Source organism: Molothrus aeneus, chromosome 32 (assembly GCF_037042795.1).
Source record: "Molothrus aeneus isolate 106 chromosome 32, BPBGC_Maene_1.0, whole genome shotgun sequence".
Taxonomy (NCBI): domain Eukaryota; kingdom Metazoa; phylum Chordata; class Aves; order Passeriformes; family Icteridae; genus Molothrus; species Molothrus aeneus.
The window spans coordinates 2,532,721-2,554,278 of NC_089677.1; the positions used below are offsets into that span (position 1 = coordinate 2,532,721).

The 21,558-nt window shown below is 41.1% G+C and overlaps 1 protein-coding gene across 1 annotated transcript; it reads left to right on the top strand.

The window, feature by feature from the left end:
* Positions 1-8,411: 8,411 nt before the first annotated feature.
* LOC136568404 (sulfotransferase 6B1-like) lies at positions 8,412-16,439 on the top strand. Its single transcript, XM_066568391.1, has 6 exons — positions 8,412-8,556; positions 9,354-9,538; positions 10,596-10,722; positions 12,915-13,009; positions 14,020-14,206; positions 16,321-16,439. Exons 1-6 carry the CDS (start codon positions 8,412-8,414, stop codon positions 16,437-16,439), a joined length of 858 nt encoding a protein of 285 aa, XP_066424488.1.
* Positions 16,440-21,558: the final 5,119 nt, after the last annotated feature.

A 21,558-nucleotide genomic window follows, 5' to 3' on the forward strand; every position in this document is an offset into this window, starting at 1 on the left:
TAACAGGGAAGACACTCCACTCTGCATCAGTTAACTTTTGGCATTTTCTTGTATACTCTGCAGAAGAAAAATGGAATTGTTAATGAAAAAAAAAATTACCTAGGTGGAGCAGTAGTTGGTTTTGGAGTGATTGTTCTCTTATTTCTTATTTAGGTGGAAATTTTGCACTTAACACCCACTCAGAAACACCACTTGCAGTGGCTGTTACCCCACCAATATTTTACCTCCATTTATTTTACTGAAGTTGTCACTGATTTCTTCTCTCTGGTGACCAGGGACAGGACCTGAGGGAATGGCTGGAGCTGTGTCAGGGGAGGGTTAGGGTGGATATCAGGAAAAGGTTCTTCCCCCAGAGGGTGCTGGGGCACTGAACAGGCTCCCCAGGGATGGTCACAGCCCCAAGGCTGCCAGAGCTCCAGGAGATGCACAGGGTGGGTGGGATTGTTGGGGTGTCTCTTTTGAGGGAAAAACTCAAATGCACAAAATAGCTACTGGACTTGGTGTTTAAATGAATTTATATATTATATAAATATAGATTCATAAATGGAAACAGTATCTAATAACCAGACAGAAGGGGTTAATTAGTTGGATTAAACTTAATGTTCCTTCCCAATTTCAGACACCTGTTAGAGAAAAAGGGCTGTTAAACCTGCAGATTACAACCATGAACATGTCAACTCAGAGAGGAGCTGAGCTGGCCTAAAATCAGCCTGGTTCCTGGACTCATGGAAAGGACCTCTAGCATCATCAAGTCTAGCCATCAACCCAGCACCACCACCATGTTTGTCAGTGACCATGTCCTCAAGTGCCATATCCATGTCTTTTGAGCATTCCAGGATGCTGACTCCACCATCTCCTTTGGCAGTCTGTTCCTCTTCTAGTACTCAATAGGCTGTTCCATGAAAAAAATTTGCCTATTATCTAATCTAAATCACCCCTGCTGCAAATTGAAGCCACTTCCTCTTGTCCTGACACTTCTTACCTGGCAGAAGAGACTGATCCCCACCTGGCTATAACCTCCTTTTATGGGTGTTTAGAGAGCAAGGTCGCCCTGAGCTTCCTTTTCTCCAGACTAAAAGAGAAAAGGCTATTCCCTCCTTCTCATGGGACTTGTGCTCTTCAGCAGCTTCATTGCCCTTCTTTGGACATCTTCCAGCCTCTTTGGACACATTCCAGGCAGTAATTCCCAGTGTAATTCTGTCATGGACAGTGCATAGACAGACTGTGGCAGTCTTGGTTTGTGTGCTGTGTTAGCCCAGCAGGATCCTGATCACACCTGGGGTCTCTGAGAGCAGCAGGTATTTAGCCCCTGGAGCTGGACAGCCAGCAGCCCACTCCTCATGTCATTCTGCTGCCCAAACCCACAGTCATCCTCCCCCTTTGTCCCAGCTTGTTGCAAGAGTTATGGTGGAAACAAATTCCAAAGAGACTGGAACCCACTGAGTCTTCTGCACTGTATGTTGTAAATCTTGTCATACTTTCTCTTAGGATGAGTGTGCACAGAAAATCCAGCTAAGACAAATGATGGCTTTTAAGCCATTTACATTTCAGCACCTCCCAGAAAGGCACAGAAAAAACAAGGTAGGCTGATTCATGACTGTTGCCATTTGGAAAAATCTCTTTTCTAAATTAGCAGTGAGACACAGAGTATAACTGACAATAATTAGCTACCAGGAAGGGAATGGCCCAAGTGACTTCCTTGTCCTTTTGAATGACGACTTCAAACATGACTAGATGAAAAATACAGCTCTGTGCAACAGGCTGTTGATATCTGATCAGGTGCAACTGCATGAAATTACAGTTTGTGTTAGACTTGTGGTTCCACTCCAGGGGCTATGGAGCCATTTGTACCTTTTAGTCTAAACCAAAATTCTATCTCCAATGATGGGAGGAGTTATGAGCTGTGCTCCATCCCAGGAAAAGGGCTGGACAGCTGTACAACATCTGTTTGAAAGCTTCCTTTAGAACCATAAAAAAGCTGAGGTTTTTTTTCACTCTATCCAATATTAAGACTAAAATACTGTGTGGCAGAGAATCCTGATTTGTTCTTGCCTTGTTCTGAGCTACATCCCAGCTCTGCCAGAGAGGACAAGTGTGCAGTAGGAATTCTCTTTCCTGTTAGAGACATCTATGCCTAAGGAGTTCATGCAACACAGGAATGTATAAAAGAAACCCCAACTCATAACAAGAGAGAAGAAATAGAAACTTTGCAGAATATTACCCAGCCACTGAATGACACAAAGGCAGAGAATTGACAGGAAATTTATGTTTCACTTATCCAGTCTGGATCTGGCCTGAGTTTTGATTGCTGTTCCCATCACAAATCACAGAAAGCTGCTATAAATACTGGCCAAATAACTTCCTTTTGGACTTTGGAATTAATTTGACAGTCCAGGAGTGACTAACAGTTTTGGACAAGATTGAGCTGTACTGGTGCTGTCTGGGAAAATGTCAACTTTCTTCCCGGTGCTTCCCAGCTCCTCTCTATCACCTCCTGATTTTCCTGTAGCATTTTACAGCTCATGTCTAATAACTTGGGACTGAGAGACCTTAAAGAACCTTGAAATCAGGGAAAATATAAAGATGTAGCTGTGTCCAGCTAGATGTTGAATTTAAAGGCAGTGTGTGGACCATCAGGATAGCATTTGCTATCAGACCTTTTTGTTGTGTGCAGTGATGGTCCACATGGTGTAGATCTCTGAAAAACACACACATCAAAGGCTTTTCTTTCTGGAATTTTTCTGGCTCCCCATAGAATACTTTAACCTATTATTGCATATGTGCTTCAAAATATTTCTATCCAGTTACACTAACAAATCAGAAGAAGTTGAAACCATTTCAAGTCACCAGTGAAGTTCCTAGAGCCATTTTAAGTGCTTGTGCACCAGCAATTACAGGGTGACCCATTAGTTTTTGTAATTAATTCCTGTGCCAATTAGCTGATAAAGATAAGCAGAAAATTAATTAGGCCTCCATGGCCTGTTCTCTCTCTCTGGATTCCCAGGAATGCCACTAGGCAACCCCACCCTGACAGACAAGGGAGAGGGCTTACCTGGTTTAGGCCCCCTGCATGCACACAGCATCATTATTTTTTGGACCAGGGTAGGTTAAAATCCTCATTTGATTTCCTTTTCTGGCCTCTTGTCCCCCTGCCTCCCCTTCATGTGCTCATTCTGTGTGTGCTCACCCCCCAGAGGTGTGCTCATGTGCAGCTGCAGGGCAGGAGCTGGGGAGATAGCAGTGAGCTCAGAGGTGGCACTGACCTGCCACCCTCTGCCAGGGCAGGGCTCTGCTGGCAGCAGTGGCACTGTTGTCATTCGCTCTAATTAGCTGTATCAGCTGTGCATGAGGCACGAAATATCCACGGGCAACCCTTTGGGCTAAGAGGGATGGAGGGAGGTCAGGGAACTTTATCATCTGCCATGCCATAAACACTGCCGGCACACAGGGCTGACTTCCTCCAGAGCCTCAGACAGCAGTGCCTGTGGAGTCAGAGACTTCTGAAATCAGACCTGTCAACTCATAGCTCTTGATTAGGGCTGAGATACAAGTTAATGAGGGGACACTTTGCTGAGAGCACTCAGATGCTGCAGGGAAGCTCTACCAGGAAGAGAACTGCTGTTGGAAGTTGGAAGTTGTACAGGGATCCAGTCAGCCCATTCCAGTAAAGCAGCCTTGGCTAAGTCACACACCCTGATAGCTGGGACCAGCTCAGAGTACACTGAGGCAGAGTCTTGATGTGTTGTGGGCAGCCCTACACCCATCCTGTGTAGTAGTGCATTTTTATATTTTGTAATACTTTGAAGTAGTTTTGTTTTGTATTCCCATATTTTTCCCAAATGGTTTATCCCAGACTGTACTCCCCTCCTTTTACCTGTGTTATCCCTCTCCCGGGATGAGATCATCCCCAAACCCTCACCCTGGCTCTCTGTCAATCACTCAGCATCCCATCCCCTCCATCCAGAAGTTTTGGTCCAAGTCATCGAGTGATTAGCAGAGGCCAGGGGTCAGCCCCCCAAGCCTTGCCCTATACACTGTCCTATATGTCTATCCCCCAGTACCCATCCCTTAGGGTCACTTATTGGTTGGTAAAATGTTACCTACTTTTGGTTTCCACCTCCCTTTAAATGTGACCTTGGCACATCTCCCGGGGCTCTTGGCAGGAGGCCCCTGAGGTGCAGGAGCTCCTTTGGGACTCCTAATAAAACCTTGGATTAATCCCTGCTAAGAGTCGGCCCTTTATCTTCTACTGATGTCTCTGGTGTCTCTTGTGCTGCAAAGGCGCCCAGCCCAGGTGCCTTCAGTACCCTCGGGGCACAGAGAGTGTCTCCCTGCCAGCCCAGGTGCCCTCAGCACCCTCGGGGCACACACAGAGAGTGTCTCCCTGCCAGCCCAGGTGCCCTCAGTACCCTCGGGGCACACACAGAGAGTGTCTCCCCCCAGCCCAGGTGCCCTCAGTACCCTCGGGGCACACACAGTGTCTCCCCCCAGCCCAGGTGCCCTCAGTACCCTCGGGGCACACACAGAGAGTGTCTCCCTGCCAGCCCAGGTGCCCTCAGCACCCTCGGGGCACACACAGAGAGTGTCTCCCTGCCAGCCCAGGTGCCCTCAGTACCCTCGGGGCACACACAGAGAGTGTCTCCCTGCCAGCCCAGGTGCCCTCAGCACCCTCGGGGCACACACAGCCAGTGTCTCCCCGCTGTCGGCCGTGTCGGGGCTGCCCCCCGGTGTCTGCCGACTCGGGACTGGCCCAGGGTTCCTGAGAGGCTCGCAGAGAGACCGAGACAATCCTGCAATTGAGTTTCATTAGAACTACACAGAAGCCCAGGATGAGGTTCCTAAATTCTCAGCATCCAGACACCAAGGGGCCCTAACTTCCCAAACACTCTGAGCACTCATGCTGCATCCAACATTTTGCAGGCTGTCTTTATTAAATAGCCATAAACTTAGAAAGACACTTCATTTGTAACATTAAAATAAATAGGGATTTCACAGAAACCCTTCAAGAGAAATTCTACTCCCGGGTGCATCAGGTGAAGGTAAATCTTTTGTCATTTAGGGACATGTGGGCTCATCAGACCTGGAGCAATGATGAACTGGAGACATTTCAGTTCTTGGCCACATCAGTTTTACCACTCATTCACTACCACAACACTGAAATATTTCACAGCTTTAGGACATTTCAAAAAAAGGAGGAACCTGATGCTTGAGAGTGCTAGATAAAACCACTCATAACCCTGTGGATGTACACCCAAATTTTCATCATATGCAAACAACATGTGCCTTTGCCTGCATATTTCCACAATATCACAATATCATTTTAGTACATGCTGCCTGAGAGGGGTTTGGAGGGGAACAGACTGGCCTCAGCTGAGAAATCTTCAGCTGAAGCAGATGTACATGGTACTGCCTTTTATCAAGCAGAGAAGAGGATGGGGAGTCTGAATCACAACTTGCAGGGCAGAGGCAGGAACAGAACAGTCAAAATTTTTAAGTCACTAGAAAAGAAATTTCTCACTCAACAAGGATCTAGATGGGAGAAGGTAAGTCAGACATGGAGACAGGAAGAGCTGGACTGAAGCAGTGTTCAGCTGCCCAGCTACATTTGTCTCAAATCATGAAGAATCCCCAAAATCCAAATTTGGCACTGCTCCCCAGAAAGAAAATACCTGTGAAACCTGCTGGTAACATGTGCACTCCATCAGTATGGACAGCAGAGACCACAACAAGGAGAACTTGGCACTGGGAAAAGCTCCTCAGAGCCTGGTGCAGAGATCAGGCAATAGGTACTGCAGTCCTGGTGTGTCTATATGTCTATATATACATGTTTACACATATATATATATATATATATATATATATATATATATATGTGTGTGTGTGTGTGTGTGTGTGTGTGTGTATACATATATATATACAGTGATAAAGAAGAAAATCAAACTTGGATGGAGAGTTTGGCATAGTCTTCTTTAAACCTGTGCTCTCTTTGTATAATGTAGCCATAATAATGTATTTTATGGCAATGTAGTTAGCATGGTTTTAATAATAGCTTTTTCCGGCAAGGTGCCAAATATTCTCTTGTTCCTTAAGTTGTTGCAATTCAGGATACTGTTTCTTTGCAGGGATAGGCCTTATTTTACAAGTATAGGCAGCATTTGGGGAGGAAAAGTTTCAGTTTCATTTCCCCTGGATAGCTACTATTACACACACTTAAAAGATAAACTACTACAAAAAGCAACTGAAATGAGCTAAAAGAACTGGAATTTTCCTGGCTACTGTATTGCTTCTGTTTTACACCTTAGCAGTTTCTGTTGTGAATGATTAATTCAGGTCCAAGTCATTAGATGAGGCAAATATGCTGATTCAAAACTTAGCAGGAATGCAGGAGGAAATGAAAGAGAATAAGCATAGTAAATATGCAAAACATTTTACAATGAGATTACTTCTGCCAGGTCAAGGCAGTAAAGTTTTACTAGCTTGTGCTATGTGCCTGTAACTGGAATGATGACTCGCAAAATCAACCTTGGAAATATCTCTCTCTGTAAATTCAGATTAATATGCACATTCAGAATTACACAGGAACAGGGGTTTTATGCCTTTGGACATAGTTTGTATACCTGAAGTAACCAAAGTAAAATCTGCTGACAGAAATAGATTTTTGAGTATTCACATCTTAAGGTATGAAGCAGTGGCTTAGGTGTTTAGCCTGGGGGCAGGAGGAAAATGTTGAGCTCCTCTGGGACATTCCCTAATTCCTACCTGAGCACCTATATCCAATGTTTCTTGTATCCCCACTGATTCTCTGGAAAGATTCCCCACCACCTCATCCTTAGCAATAGGGAACATCTTTCCAGAGTGTATTTTCCATGATTTTCAACCCAACCTGGCCCTGTAGGAGAGAAATTCAGAGTTTACTGATGGCACAGGTTATGTTTTGTAGGTGATAAATGTTTGAGGACAACTTTACAGGTGAGAAGATCACTTCTCTTTGAGGTTGAGAAAGGAAAGGGGGGTGGGGGAAATCAACTTTACATTGCTGGTTTTTGTGGAAATTGGATTAGAAATAAGCAAGCACAGAAGCTGGTAAGTGTTCTTACTTCTTGTGAGCAATCCTGGCTGCTCAGGTGTTTATTGGAAGAATATGTCTATTTATTAACTTCTCACCAGGGCTCAGGGGAGTACATCTGGGAATCAGAACTCCTCTGACCAAACCCAAGTTGTTATTTATGATAAAAAAAGAACATTGGTAAAGCTGGAAAATTCCTGGAGCATTGCTTAATTTTAAACCAAGATTTCCAAGGAGGTTTTTGAGTTGAAGATATTGAAGGGCCTTGGCTGAATATATCGGAGGAATCTTTCAGTAGGAATAGTGAAGCCATTGGATTTTTAAAGAAAGAATGTAAAAAAAGAGTAAATTAATTTGTAACCATTGAAGGGAAAATTGAAAGTACTAAACATTCTAAAATGTTTTAGTTCATAACTGAGCTATTTATTTTACTGTGATACATTCACATTGCTTAAGGTCACATTAAAAAAAAGTGGAGTTTTCTGTTTGAAAAATATTAATGATAATTTCCACAGATTCAAATGGAAAAAAACCCAAACCCAAACATTTGAAAACAGATAATTAATGGAGAACTGTCTCTTTCCTGGAAGTGACTTTTGTATTGATAAATCTGCATATTCTGTGGAAAGATTTAAAAATCTTCAACCACTTCTAGTCACAAAACACACGGGATTAAAAGCAACATTAAATATCTATATAATACATCTCTTTAAATATCTACTTTCATTTTGGGATTTTTGTTGCTTATACTCTTCTTATGGAGACATATAACATCTTAAAAACTGATTGTACCTCACAAGATTCAAGCACTTTGAATCAATTTGCACTTTTGAAATTTCAAGCTGTTGTACAGTTGATAAAATGAAACAAACAAAAAAATTTCATTCACATAAAAAGACATTGTTTCTCTAAAAATCAACATTATTTTAAGATGCAGCTTTTTCCTTGGAAGGTAAGAATATTTTCCAACAAAATATAACTTACAGAATAATCATAGTAACCATATTTTAATGTAATGTTAATTGTCATTATTTTTCACAATTAAATTTTTACCATTACCTCATTTCTTTATCTGGAGAGCCAATAAATGACAAATGGGATGCATTTTTCATGACTCAGCATTTTGGTTATTTATTAAGTTAGCTCTAATATTTCAGTTGCCTTTATCAACTACCTGAAAAAACAAATCAATATCTGATAGGGCATTGCAGCAAAGTATATAAGCATGAGGTTTGTGCTGCTGAGTCTCAGTTTGTCACTTCCAGCCACCTGACTAAGAAGTGACATTTAAATCTTCCTCCTATCCCTGTTATCTGATTTGCAGGAACCCAAGACTTAAGCAACCATGTCCAGCTCAGGCGAGGCAGAGCTCCTACACACATTTAAGGGGATTCCCTTTACCACCAGGTCTTCTCCAGAGCTTTTAAAATCCTTGGATACTTTTGATGCTAGAGAAGATGATGTCCTTTTGGTTTCCTATCCCAAATCTGGTAAGTTCTCATTTTCAATGTTAATTGCATGAAGTCGTGATTTTGTGTTTCATGTTCTCTGCTTAAATTACTTGGGAAATGTCTGTGTGAAAGAAACAAGAAAGGATGTTTAAGTATGTGAATATATTATTCTGTCAGTAAATGTTCATATTACAAGGAATATGGGTCATTTTCCAAAATTTTGATTCTGTAATTGAAAACAATCTCAGGTGTTTTCATGTTAGAAAACAAATACATATTCCTGACCTGTAAGCAAAATCTGTACTTGAAAGATTTTCTTGAGGACTTTCTACATTCAATTATGAGCAAGTCAGGAATTGTAGGAAGTTATTTGTGTGCCTCTTGGCTGTAGATTTATTAATTTCTTATCCTCTCTCCACCCACCTCTCTTGGACAGAGAAGCACACATGCAGGGGGAGCTCAATCAATACTTTCAGAAATATACAGACTCAAGTTGTTGTAAGGAAAAAAAACCCAAACAAACAGATTATTCTAAAATAAATTATAAAAACAATTTAGCCACCTCTCAGTTTGTCTAATGGAATGGTTTTGGTACCAATATTAACACTTCTCTCAGAGTTACTTTGTAATTCAGATATAGCCCTAATTCTTTCAGTGTTTATATATTTGGAGCCAATGGGATTATTTAGTCATGTAAAGTTTCTTGAATCTGTAGATTAAAATATAACTTGTTCACTGGCAAGGTGTTTCTGTATGAAAAATGCATGTTTCACGGTAATAAATATTCATCCTTTTTTTATTGTTTGTTTTGTTTACTTAAAATTCCTCTTCTGTAGGCACTCACTGGCTTGCAGGAGTTATAACAAAGCTTTACGATACTCGAGTCACAGTAACATCTCCCATTGAACTTGGAGACATTTCCCAACTGGAGGAGCTGAATAAACTCTCATCAAAGAGAATCATCCCAACACACTTAGACTACAACATGTTGCCTCCAAATTTTAAGAATAAGAAATGCAAGGTAAGGCAAAAATGATATCAAAGCAGTAAAATACGTAGAAAGTCTACCAGGAATCTATTTTGTCTTGTTGATCCTTAGTAATTTTTGAATGATTCACAGTTTTAGAAGTGTTTTGCTGTGAATTTTGGAGACACAGCTGACCACTAGTTGAAAGCAGCAGGAGCAGAGACTTGGACTGGGGACTGGGTTCTGCTCCTGCCCCACTGCTCCCATGGGGTGATTTTTACACCAGGCACCACACAAAATAGGACATCAACATATTTCGATCAGAAGTCTCTCATTAGTAATTGGGGTGTTCATCTCTCATTAGTAACTGGGGTGTTCTCATGACCTCATTTCCTACTCTCTTAGAAAATCTTGGCTACTTACAGGCTCCTCTGGGATTAAAGGAACTCTGACCCTCCTGCTGGAGCTTTCTGAAGAGCCCATAAAGGCATTGGGCAAACAGAGGAGAAATGAGATGAGGGAGGCAGATTCAGAGCACAGTTTTGAGTTCATAGAATCACAGAATCACCTGGATTGGAAGAGACCTTAAAGATCACCTTGTTCCAACCCCCATGCAATGGGCAGGGACACCTACTAAACCAGTTCCTCCCATGCTAATGTGGGAGATTTAAAAAATAAGTCTCAGATTTTATATTCAAAGTAAAAAATTTCAGGATCACTCAGATCCAGACTTTTGGGACAAAGCTGATTTGAATAAAAGGACAAAATTTACGTTTTGCAGCTGTCCTTTGAATGTTAATTAGTAAATGCTTTCATATGTGAGATATATGAGATAATATGCTGACTCAAGATTAAAGTTAACACAGGCTCTTTCATAAAGCATAAACATTATCCAGCCAGGGCAAACACACCTCTGTCCGCATGGAATTGTTTGCTAATCACTATGGACTCCTTACTAAGAAGAGATTTCTAATTTAATGGCATGGTCACTGAAGGAGGTATCCTAAAGGAAAGGGTTTTGACACTGCCTATAACAATGCTCTATTTACACACAGAGCTCCTCTTAAATAAAGGGAGGATATTATAATAACTACATTTTCTTCATTTGCAGATGATCTACATAAGCAGAAATCCAAAAGACACTGCAGTTTCCATGTTTCATTACTACAGAGATAACCCAAACCTTCCCACTGTAGACAGCTGGACTGCTTTCTTTGACCTGTTCTTAAAAGGCAATGGTAAGGTTAAATGTTTTCTCTTTGCAGTTCATGTTAGTTTGTTATGCACAGAATGACTTAAGAAATTTAAACTGTGTGAAAACTCCTTATTGAACTCCTTATTCATATGGGGTTGGTAGGGATAAATCCTAATGCCAAGCTAAACAAGAGCAAATAATAGGATGCTCTCTTCAGCCCTGCAAGAAGTCATTCTGAGAAGCAGCTGCATCATTCCAGCATAGCTCTTTGCAGGTTTTTGCTGCTCTTTGCTGCCCTAGGCTAGCAGGGCCGTGGCTGGTGATGAGCATGTGAGGGGACTGTCACCAGGCTGCAGGGACAGCTGTGACTGCAGGTCTCGTGTCTTCTCCAGGCTGGGAGACAGCCCTGGGCAGCTCAACAAAGGAGCCTGTTCCTAAAGCCCTTCTGCACACACTCTCCCTGATGTGCTGTCTCAGAAATGGGGTCCAAAGACCAAGGACAAGAGGGAGATTTTTCAGGAGTGGTGGGATGGCAGCTGGCAACAGGACCTTGTTCACATTTTCCACTCCCATATTTAGTGTTTTATTACTCCTTTGAGGACATGTGTCACCACAGTGATGATAACAGCAATAATGATTGATCACCTTGAAAACCCCAAAAGAAAAGTGCTTCTGCAGTCATCGCAGACTCACATCAGAGCTCCAGGAGTCAATCTGTTTACTGCCTCCTCCAGGCTTTGGCTCAGATCTAGTGTTCTTAGTCCAGAGCAGCCCTAAGGCACATGCTTCAGTGATTTGCAGGATCTTGGCTTGTTTGGTATCAACTCTGAATATACAATAGTGAAAAAAAAAAAGAAAGAGGATTCTATTCAAGGCCAGGCTGGATGGGGCTCTGAGCAACCTGCTCTGGTGGAAGATGTCCCTGCCCATGGCAGGGGAGTTGGAACTAAATGATCTTTAAGGTCCCTTCCAATCTGAAGCATTCTGTGCTTCTATGATTTTAAAGCATGTCCTATTTCCCCATAAATTATTAGCCACCTTCTATTTTCCGAGTGCTTATGTGTGGCATAAATGGATAACTATGTTGGTTAAAGAGAAATTTAGGGAAGAGGTGATGTGGAGGGAAAGGTGGTCATTTTTGCTCCTAGTAGAAACATTTCAAGGTTGTGCTGCTTGATCCAAATCCTGCAGTAGTCTTGCAGAGTTAATATCAGTTCAAAACAAGGGTTAGGACACACAGGGACAACTGTAATGAACTCCCTGGAGTCTCCAAGTCTCTTCTGAAGCCACCAGGATTGTGCTATCACTGGCCACATCCCCAGAGCAGCTGGCCAGGGGAGCAGGGTTTAATTGCACACTGTGGAGCACACATGCCTTGCACTTAGAAACTGCCTTATGTACTAGAGATGGCTCCAGACTGGAACATTCAGCTTAATTACAGCTATTAATTATAATTTATACTTAATTACAACTCACAGTTTGTGACCAAAATGATGCCCATTACAAGATTAGAATTTTCTGCTGGTGGTGGTTATAAAGCAAAGTCACAGTTCTGGAGAATGCTTGCTGAGCTTTCTCTGTTCAAGCCTCTTCTCATTGCCCTGCAAGAGGTTTTTATCTTGGCTTTGAAATGGAGAGGTCAGAATTTTGGTTTTTAAAGGAGCTGAAATTTAGCTGTGTTCCCATGGTTCAGCAAATGGAGCATTCAGACAAAACAAATCAGCTACAAACCCTTCTATCTGTGTCACTGGCTGGATGAAGCATTTGCACGAATTCTTTAGTAATTCTTCAGCATTTAAAAATGATACAGATTCCCTTCTGCTGGGATGAAAGAGAGGTAACAACTGTGTGCTCCATTTGCCAGCCTGCTCATTTCATCTCCTGCTGAGGTGATCAGATCTCTGTGACCACAGACATGTAGTCAGTCATCTGTGAGATGTTCGTATCTTGTTAGGCCAGTACATTTTACTTCATTATTGGCCTTTCCTTAGATCTGGAGCCTGCTTCCACTACAGAATCATATCTCAGAATAGTATCTGGCATGAAAACAAATTCCAACAAGAATGGAAACCTCTTTGTAAGTTCCTTTTGTAAATTAGCATCACTTGACACAAAGAACTGCCCGTGTTTTAGAGGATTATAGATACAAATTATTGCCCTAAATGTGTGATGTAGCATTACAGTTATTTATGAATAAAGTTTTTCTGGATCTCTTTACATGGGTTTTCCTTTCAGTTGTCTGTGGATCCTGGTTTGATCATTTCCTAAGCTGGGAAGAACATGAAGATGAGAAAAATATCCTCTTTTTGTTCTATGAAGACATGAAGAAGGTAAATATGCTCTCTGCTCTTGGTGCAAAAGGCATTACTTGTAAATTAGCATCATTGAAACATCAAAGAAGAAGATATAAGGAAAAAGGAGAAAGAAGGAAAATGTGAATATGTGTCTTTGGGCATATTTTTTATTTGCATGGAATTTAGTATTAACTAAATAATTCTGACTACACAAGTTATATAAACACGAAATCTTGTGAGAGTTGCATTTCTTAGATGCAGGAATGGGACTCAGACAATTTTCCTCAGGCTCAGGCAGAGTTTTAAGTTCCCCTTTTTTTGTCCTATGGAAAGACCAACCAAGGACATCTATTGAGGATCACACATTAATTTGCTATGTTTGACATTTCAGGTGAAATTTTCAAAAAGTGATGTAAGACAACAGAACTACTCACATTTGGGACTTGTGTTCCCAATAAAAAAGAAAATTAGAGGCTGGAGGGGTAGGGAAAAACTTCACTATTCTTAAAAAAGAATAAGTAAAATGTCAACATACCTTAGCTTTCAGAGAATAAATTTTTAGGTGAATAGAAAATATTTTCTAGTGTCTCCATGAAAATAGGTTTGTTCATTTTTTTGGGGGAAAAAATTCAACTACTAGGAATATAAACAAACCATTTTGGATGCTGAGTCACTTGTTAGATCTCTAGATACAGCATGTCCAAAGAAATAAGCTACTTGGAGCTGGGCTTTGAGTATTCTTCTATTTCCAGGCAAATAATTCTGAAAGACAGGAGAACATTTTATCTGAAGTGGGAGATAAAATTGACAAAGTGACTGTGTGTGATATGACATACTTATTTATTAATTTCTGTGAAGATGGCTAAGAGGGGAATCAAGTTTATTGTACCTGTCATGTGCACAATACAATGACATATTTAGCTTTGCTTGAAAGTAAATAAATGTGTGACAAACTCATTATGTAATAAAAGGGATAATTTTCAAATCAGCTAAAAGTCTGATAATCGGCCCAGAAACATAAAAGCTGTATTTTTCTTATACCTCAGGATCTCCCTAAGGTTGTAAAGGAAATTACTCTGTTCCTGAATTTAAATGTCAGTGATGATGATATCCAAGACATCTGCAACAAGTCCTCGTTCTCAGAGATGAAGAATGACACAGAAAAGGAGAACAGTGACCCCAGTCACACGGTGTGTGCTCTGACATCCAACAGGAAGCTGATTTTCCGAAAAGGTAAATTCCTTTGTGCCTAACACGGGAGAAGCAGTGGGAATCCAGACAAAGACTGCAGTGCAGGTCTTTCCTGGAGTCTTTGGGTCAGCCCTGGGAAGTGATGACAGGATTCTTCGACCTGAATCCCTATTAAAAATTACTTCCTAACTTCTCTGGCTGCAAATTCACACTTGTACTAGAGAAGCCTAGAGGATCTGAACTATAGCCTGCTCTGTGGGAGCTGTTGAGCCAAAAGGAAAGCCTCACCCAGCAATACTCTTTATCTGTCTTTTTTTTTTAATCTAAAAGTTGACCACCTCGGTGTTTTACAACGTCTCTGATATCACCTGCCAAGGTCACTTAGTTAACTAGAATAAGAAAGAGCCAGACAAATTCCTTCTGAATGAGACTGCTCTTATCACCCCTTATCTTACTGAAATATTCCTGAAGAAGGAATATGCTGACAACAAGAGCAACAACAAAAGAATGGTCATAGGTAACTTCCAGACCTTAGAAAATTTTCCACAGTTCTTAGCTCAGATGTGATTTTAAAATACCCTCAGGAGCTGTTTTCTTGCTCCTGGCATTTCAGAACCTTCCACAGGTTTGGATAACAAGTCAATCAAACCCACTGTTTTTTAAAATTATTTTGATTTAGTTAATTTTTGAACAACAATTGACAGTTTAAAACTAGGAGTTGTTTCAGTCAATAAATAGAGAAATGTTACCTTCCATTAATTCACAATGGTTTTACCAGTCAGCAAAAACAAATGACAACATATCATCTGTCAATAAAAAAGAAAAAAAAAGAGATGCATTTTTCTCAGTCAGTGAACTTTGATAGATATGATGAAAATGTTGAAAAATCCCAACATTTTTACTTCCAAGTAGTTCCTTTGCTAATCCCAGACGTTTAGCTAGTTTCAGCCAGTTTACAGAAGAGTTATATGTATATATTTTGCTTTGGGGTCTCTTTTCCTGTCCTTTAGGGTAGCATACTGAATGCTATTTTAGTGAGAAAATGAGATGATTATTTTAGTCAGGTTTGGGATGCAGAGTATTTAGAACATGCACATGGAGGGAAACTGTAAGCATTGTCTCATAAAAATGTATCAGTTTATAAAACAATTTCCTTTTTGCTTGAACTGGGTAACAGTTGAAACACTTTTCTGATCACCAATGCCCATGGCCACCCAGAAGTATTCAATGGCCCATTGAAGTAGCTGGACATCTCAACCATAAAAATTCCTAGAGATTAGGAACAGGTGTTATGGTGGGATTAATTTGTCAGGCCATTCTGGGCTCCTTTTCTAGGAATTGTTTTTTGTCAGTGGCTTTTGGGCTACCACTCATTTAATAAGTTTAGATGGTGACTACAATTTCCTGTAAAGGTCCCTTCCCACCCAAACTGTTTTATGAATCTATGAATTTTTTGACTATTTACAAGACCATCTAGTAGAGAGACTCTTTACAAGGGCCTGGGGTGACAGGACAAGGGGGAATGGCTTCACACTGACAGATAGGAGGTTCAGATTGGATATGAGGGAGAAATGCCTCTCTGTGACAGTGCTGAAGCCCTGGCACAGGGTGCCCAGAGAAGCTGTGGCTGCCCCTGGATCCCTGACAGTGTCCAAGGCCAGGTTGGATGGGGCTCTGAGCAAGCTGGGTTAGTGGAAGGTGTCCTTGCCCATAGCAGGGGGATGGAATGAGATGATCTCTAAGGTCCTTTCCAACCCAAACCATTCCATGATTCTACAATTTCTTCTACTGACTGTGAAGAAACCCAGGCAGAGACCTTTAACTACACTCAACTAAGGCATGGCATGGCATCTGCCCAGATCACCAGGAGCTCTAATTCCACCTTGGAAAGCTGCTGTTCTTCCTCCACCACTTGTGTTGCTGGCACTAATCAGTTCTGAGGATGAGGCTTCATCAACTTTCATGGATGATGATCCAGATCTTTCCACCAGAGTCTCACCAGAACAGTTATGATCCTAACCTACCACAGTGACTGTGGTTAAGAATATATTAATATCTGTGCCAACTGCAACATTAACAAAACCAGGCTGTTTTAAAATCATTTTCTGCTCCACATATTGCTCACTTCACTGTTCTTTCTGCTCCTGTTTTCCTAGGTGCTGTTGGTGATTGGAAGAACTACTTCACTCCAAAGCAGAATATTAGGTTTGAGGAGATATTTAATGAGAAAATGAAACTCAGCAAGATGGCAAACAGTTTCATCTATGAGTGCTGAATCCCTGTGAAGAACAATATCCAGTTATCAACAAACATGCACAGACCAGTTGGTGGGAAGTTCTGAATGGGTGTTCCCATCAGTTTATAGTGCTTCCAATAGGAAGGATTGTAAACATGGGTTCTTGAGAACAGGAAAGTTCTGACACAGTGCCAAAACTGAACTCAGTTCTCAGGGGGCAGGTGTACATGGTTTCAGAGTCAGGTGTCAGACCTTGGTTTGACAACCAAATCTACTTCATAATTTATTTATTTTCTTTGCTCTAAGGGGATATGAACAGACTTCATAAACCTGAATAAAGAATTTTACCCAAGATAATATGAAGAGAAAAACAAAAAACAAACTTGCAAGAAACTGAATGTATAAGAAATCTAAAAACACATCATAAGAAAATGACCAAAAATTTGACCCCAGACTTGCTCCTTCTGTAATACACCATGATTTGGAAGTGCCTATTTTATTGGACATCGCTCTTGATAATTAAGTTGAAAACTGCAGCATTTGAAGATCTGAAGTCTGTTTACAAAAGTGTTTCTTTTTTTTCCTTTTCTTTTCTAACACTATATAGTTCTTTGATGTAACTTATTTCTGGATTAGGTACCAGAGAGTCTTTGTGTTTTAAATGCAACTGATAAAAATCCAAATAAATTTCAGCAACCACATGTTGAACAACGTAAATGTGTTTATTTTCCATTTGATTTTCTTTCTGCAAAATTCCTGTTTCCAGTGTTTTGATGAGAACTAGTTACTTTCCACTCCTTGAGCAACAAAACCAAACCACAGCTCAGAGACAACTTAATCCAAACAGCACTTATTTATTTACTCTGCCCTGATAAAACAGATTTTCCAAGAATCAGCTGTCTGTGTCCACATCTCAGGGAGTGTTCTACCAAGCCACACAGTTTCAAGGCAGAACACAGTTCCTGTGTGTGAGAGAAGCTCCTCTCCTGGGTGTGTTGTTTCTGAGGTACAGAAACAACCTTGTTTCATCAACACTCATCTCCCTCCAGCCACACACTTCACACTTGCCAGGCAGCCACTTCATTTCATACCTGCTTTGTGCAAGCTGGCATCAACATCTACTGATTTTGCACCTGCACAAACACACAGAAGTTATGGTGCTGAGGAGAGCGGGAGCAAAGCCTGTGTGCAGTCCTTTGCCACTTAACCAATTCAACACAACCTGAGGGAGATGATGCCCCGCTCTATACAAATAACCATTTGATGTGTTACTTTGCTCTTCTGACATTAAAATCACTCACTTTCCCCCCAAAATGCCACTGCTTCCCTCCTTTCAGGTGTTGTTCTTCCACTGTTAATAAGTGGCAAGAGATCAGCTGATGAAAATAATTGAACATTTTACTTAGAGACTAATTTTTTTCTGGCCATTTGAGTATGGGAAAAAAGCCAGAGGGTGCTTGGGGAAATGAGGTTTGCAAGTGAGTTTAGCTGCACTAAGACTGCTGTAAGCAGTGTTTGTACCACACATTGTATGCACACACAGAAAGGATTGTTTATATCAACATACTCACAACGTGGAACTGTGTGTGAAGGGACAGGATGAGGACTTGCCTTGTGGATCAAGGTAAGCTTGCTAAACTACTTAAACCTACCCATCAGACAGGGAGGTAACAGTGTGCTGCTCAAAGTGCAGTTAGCTCCCTAGCTGCTTTGGGGGGATGAGGAATTAATCAGTTTACAGCATGGCCTACTGGACAAATAAAGGATTTGCATAGATTAAAATTAACCAAAAGAAAAAAAAAAGTTTGGCAGGGCTTAATCAGAGCTAGGCCATGTGTCTTTGTGCTACCCAAGCTCTGACACCAATGACAGCAGCCTGGCTGGAGTAGCCCGAGCTCCCTTGCCACTAGCAGGGGCAGCAGTTCAGAGGCACTGCAGGGCACTGGTCCAGTTTGCTCTTTACATTGCCATGCACTGCCTGCAAGTTTACCCCCAAATCCCCTTAAAACCTCTTGACTTCCATAATAAATCAAATGTCTGCTTTGTTTGAGCAAAGTGCTCCAAGTGTTGATACACTGATGTGGCAAGCCAAGACCAGGGCCTGCTTGTGAATTATCAGAACTACTGCCCATAAAATCAGTTCAGACTCCAGGTGGAGATAAGTGTAGCTCCTTAAGCTCCTTTAAGAGGCAGCATTCAGAGAATGGAATTGATCCAAAGGTAGATCATGATAAATATATTCGGGAAAACTTAAAGTTCATTAAGTGACATGAATGGGAGTGTTTTATATTTGTCTAAATCGGGTAACGGGCCGTGAGGGGAATGAGGAGCAGCTGAGGCCACTTGGGTCTGTTCACCTGGAGGAGACTGAGGGGAGGCCTCGCTGCACTTGCAGCACCCTTGTGAGTGAAGAGGCGGGGCAGGCCCTGATCTCTCTGCTCTGTGTGACCAGGGACAGGACCCAGGAACGGCTGGAGCTGGGTCCGGGCAGGGTCAGGGTGGGTATCATGGAAAGGTTCTTCCCCCAGAGGGTGCTGGGGCACTGAACAGGCTCCCCAGGAATGGTCACAGCCCCAAGGCTGCCAGAGCTCCAGGAGGGTTTGCACAGCGCTCTCAGGGATGCACAGGGTGGGATTGCTGGGGGGCCTGTGCAGGGCCAGGAGCTGCACTCCTAATCCTGAGGGGTCCCTTCTAACTCAGCTTATTCTGTGATTCTGAGGTACTTCATCCCATTTTGAAGCTTTTTAGAGCAAGCTTTACCTGATGAATAAAGACACTTCTGCTGGGCCTCACTGCTCAGAAGGATCAATTAGTGGCAACTGATCCTCTCCCAGCTTGAGTCTGAACTGCTGTGGACAGAGTGTAACCAGGAAAAAAAGGGTGGGACAGTAAAAACAAAATCTTACATGGATTACTGCTACTGTACTAGCCATAAACAGGCTACTGTACCTACTGTACTAGCCATAAACAGGTGTGCAACTATACCTTCAGATAAAAGTTGCAGCCCTGGAGAGACTATTTCCATGTTTAATACAAGAGTAGCCATAACTAGTCCAGATATATTTCAATTTAGGCCAGAAACTTGTCTGCAAAGCATGTGAACAACCAGGAAAAACATGGTATTTTCCAGAATGTTCTCCAAACCTCTGAGTACATTTTGGCCAAGAACTTCCACAGCAATTAACTGTATCTCTAGCTACAGATAATTATGACCACTGATTCATCCAAGGTACCTGTACTCTTACATAATTCTGTGTGTACTTTTGCCCTATTTTCCTTAATTTTTAAAGATTAGATTAGTCCTATTGAGAATAGTAATGCCATGTTCTTCTGCTCACTGTATCAGAGCTACACACTGACGTAGAATGAACCACTAACATACATTGTGGAAAAAAAAAATGCAGTTGGGTATTTCCTACATAAGAAATAGGAAGAAGAATCTGAGGTTCAGAACCAGAACTCTGTTGAGTGTTAGATTCATGAAATACATGGCCCAAGCCTGTTTTAAGTATTCTGAGGTTCATTAAATGTCTGTAATCCATGTCCAGCTCTGGAAATCCACAGGCTGCAAATGTGCTGAGGCCACAGAAAAACTGGAAAGCACCACTAAATACAACATGGTAAATTTATATTCCTCAGGTCTTTCCATGGCTTCCCATCCTTAATTTTACAGATATTTTAACACCACTCCCTTCAGTCTAAAGTGAAGAATCCTCCTTCCAAAGTGAAGAAATCTGTTTTGGCTACTGCTGTGACTGAACATGATTCCCGTCTTACATCATCCATTTTATCCTCCCACATTTACTCCCTTTGGAATGCTACAGCCTTTTCAACACAAAATAAACAAAACATGCAATATTCAAGATACACACAAACCACTGAATTATACAGTGGATTATTTTTATCCTATTTGTGATATATTCTTTTTCTAATAATTTCTGCTTTTTCAACTGCTAGCACACAGTTCAAACCACTAGATACTTTTCTGAACTATAACTGCTCTGTAAAAATTGCTATTTTAACACTCATGTTAGGATTGTTTTTCAGTTAAGCTTAGCTTATTTTATATACACCTCCTCAGTTTCATCAGGCCCTCTCTTTGCTAACCTGAATAATTTGGTATCATTACCTTCACATTGCTCACTGCTCATTCTCTTTCATGCCTCCCCCACAGAAGGGGGAATGCTCTATTAAACCAGAGCCACATCCATAAACATACCTAGAATCACAAATGGGGATAGACCAACCTGTCCCAAAACAGGAGAGAGAGAAACAAATCCACCATCCAAAGATTTTTTCAGACAAGTGTATTACTGCTAAGTTTTTCTAACCCATTTATGCATCAGGTTCACACATAATGGTGTTTTTCTTCTGTACAGCATTACTGCTCTTGTAGTGGTAACAATTAGGATGATTAGTCCTGCTGGGGGGAATTAGACTAATTTTGACTTATTTCTGCAAAAAGTAAATAGTGTTTTAAGACCAAACTAACAGAAAAAAAAATTAAAACCAAAAACCTTCCTCCACATAGGCTCTGGAAAAACTAGTTACCTAAAATGTGTGATCAAGGTTTAAAAGTCTTAAAAACTTGAATTCAGCAAGTATTAAAACATATCTCTGACTTCAAAAGATATATGTGATTCATATTGATTTGAAATGTCTTAAGGTCAGAACTTGTTGCATCACCAAACAAGAACTGGAGAGGAAGATAAACTGAATAGGAGAAAAAGCAGATAAAAAGAAATAATGAGAGTTAGAAGTGGGTGAAGGTGTGAAGGATTAATTTGGGCACTAAATCTGTCCACCTTTGCCATCATAAATCATTTTTGTGGCACATGAACTTGGAAGTGTAAGATTTGCAGTACAGAAACTCACCACAAGCCAGCCCATAACCATTCTCTACTTAAAAGATTTAAGAAAGCTGTTCATTTAAAATCTGAGGTAATAATCAGCTACTTTTTCATAATAGCTTACTACAAATATTTACATAGTTTCCTGTTTTTCCATTTCACATAATCATTACAGAACAGCCCACATTACCTAAGATCTTCTTTGAAATAACCTAGGTTAATTGAAGCAAAAAAAACCAAGAGCTCACATGGCCAAAAGATGATCTCAGAATTAGCCCAGAATAACAAAACTGACGATTGAAATCTAC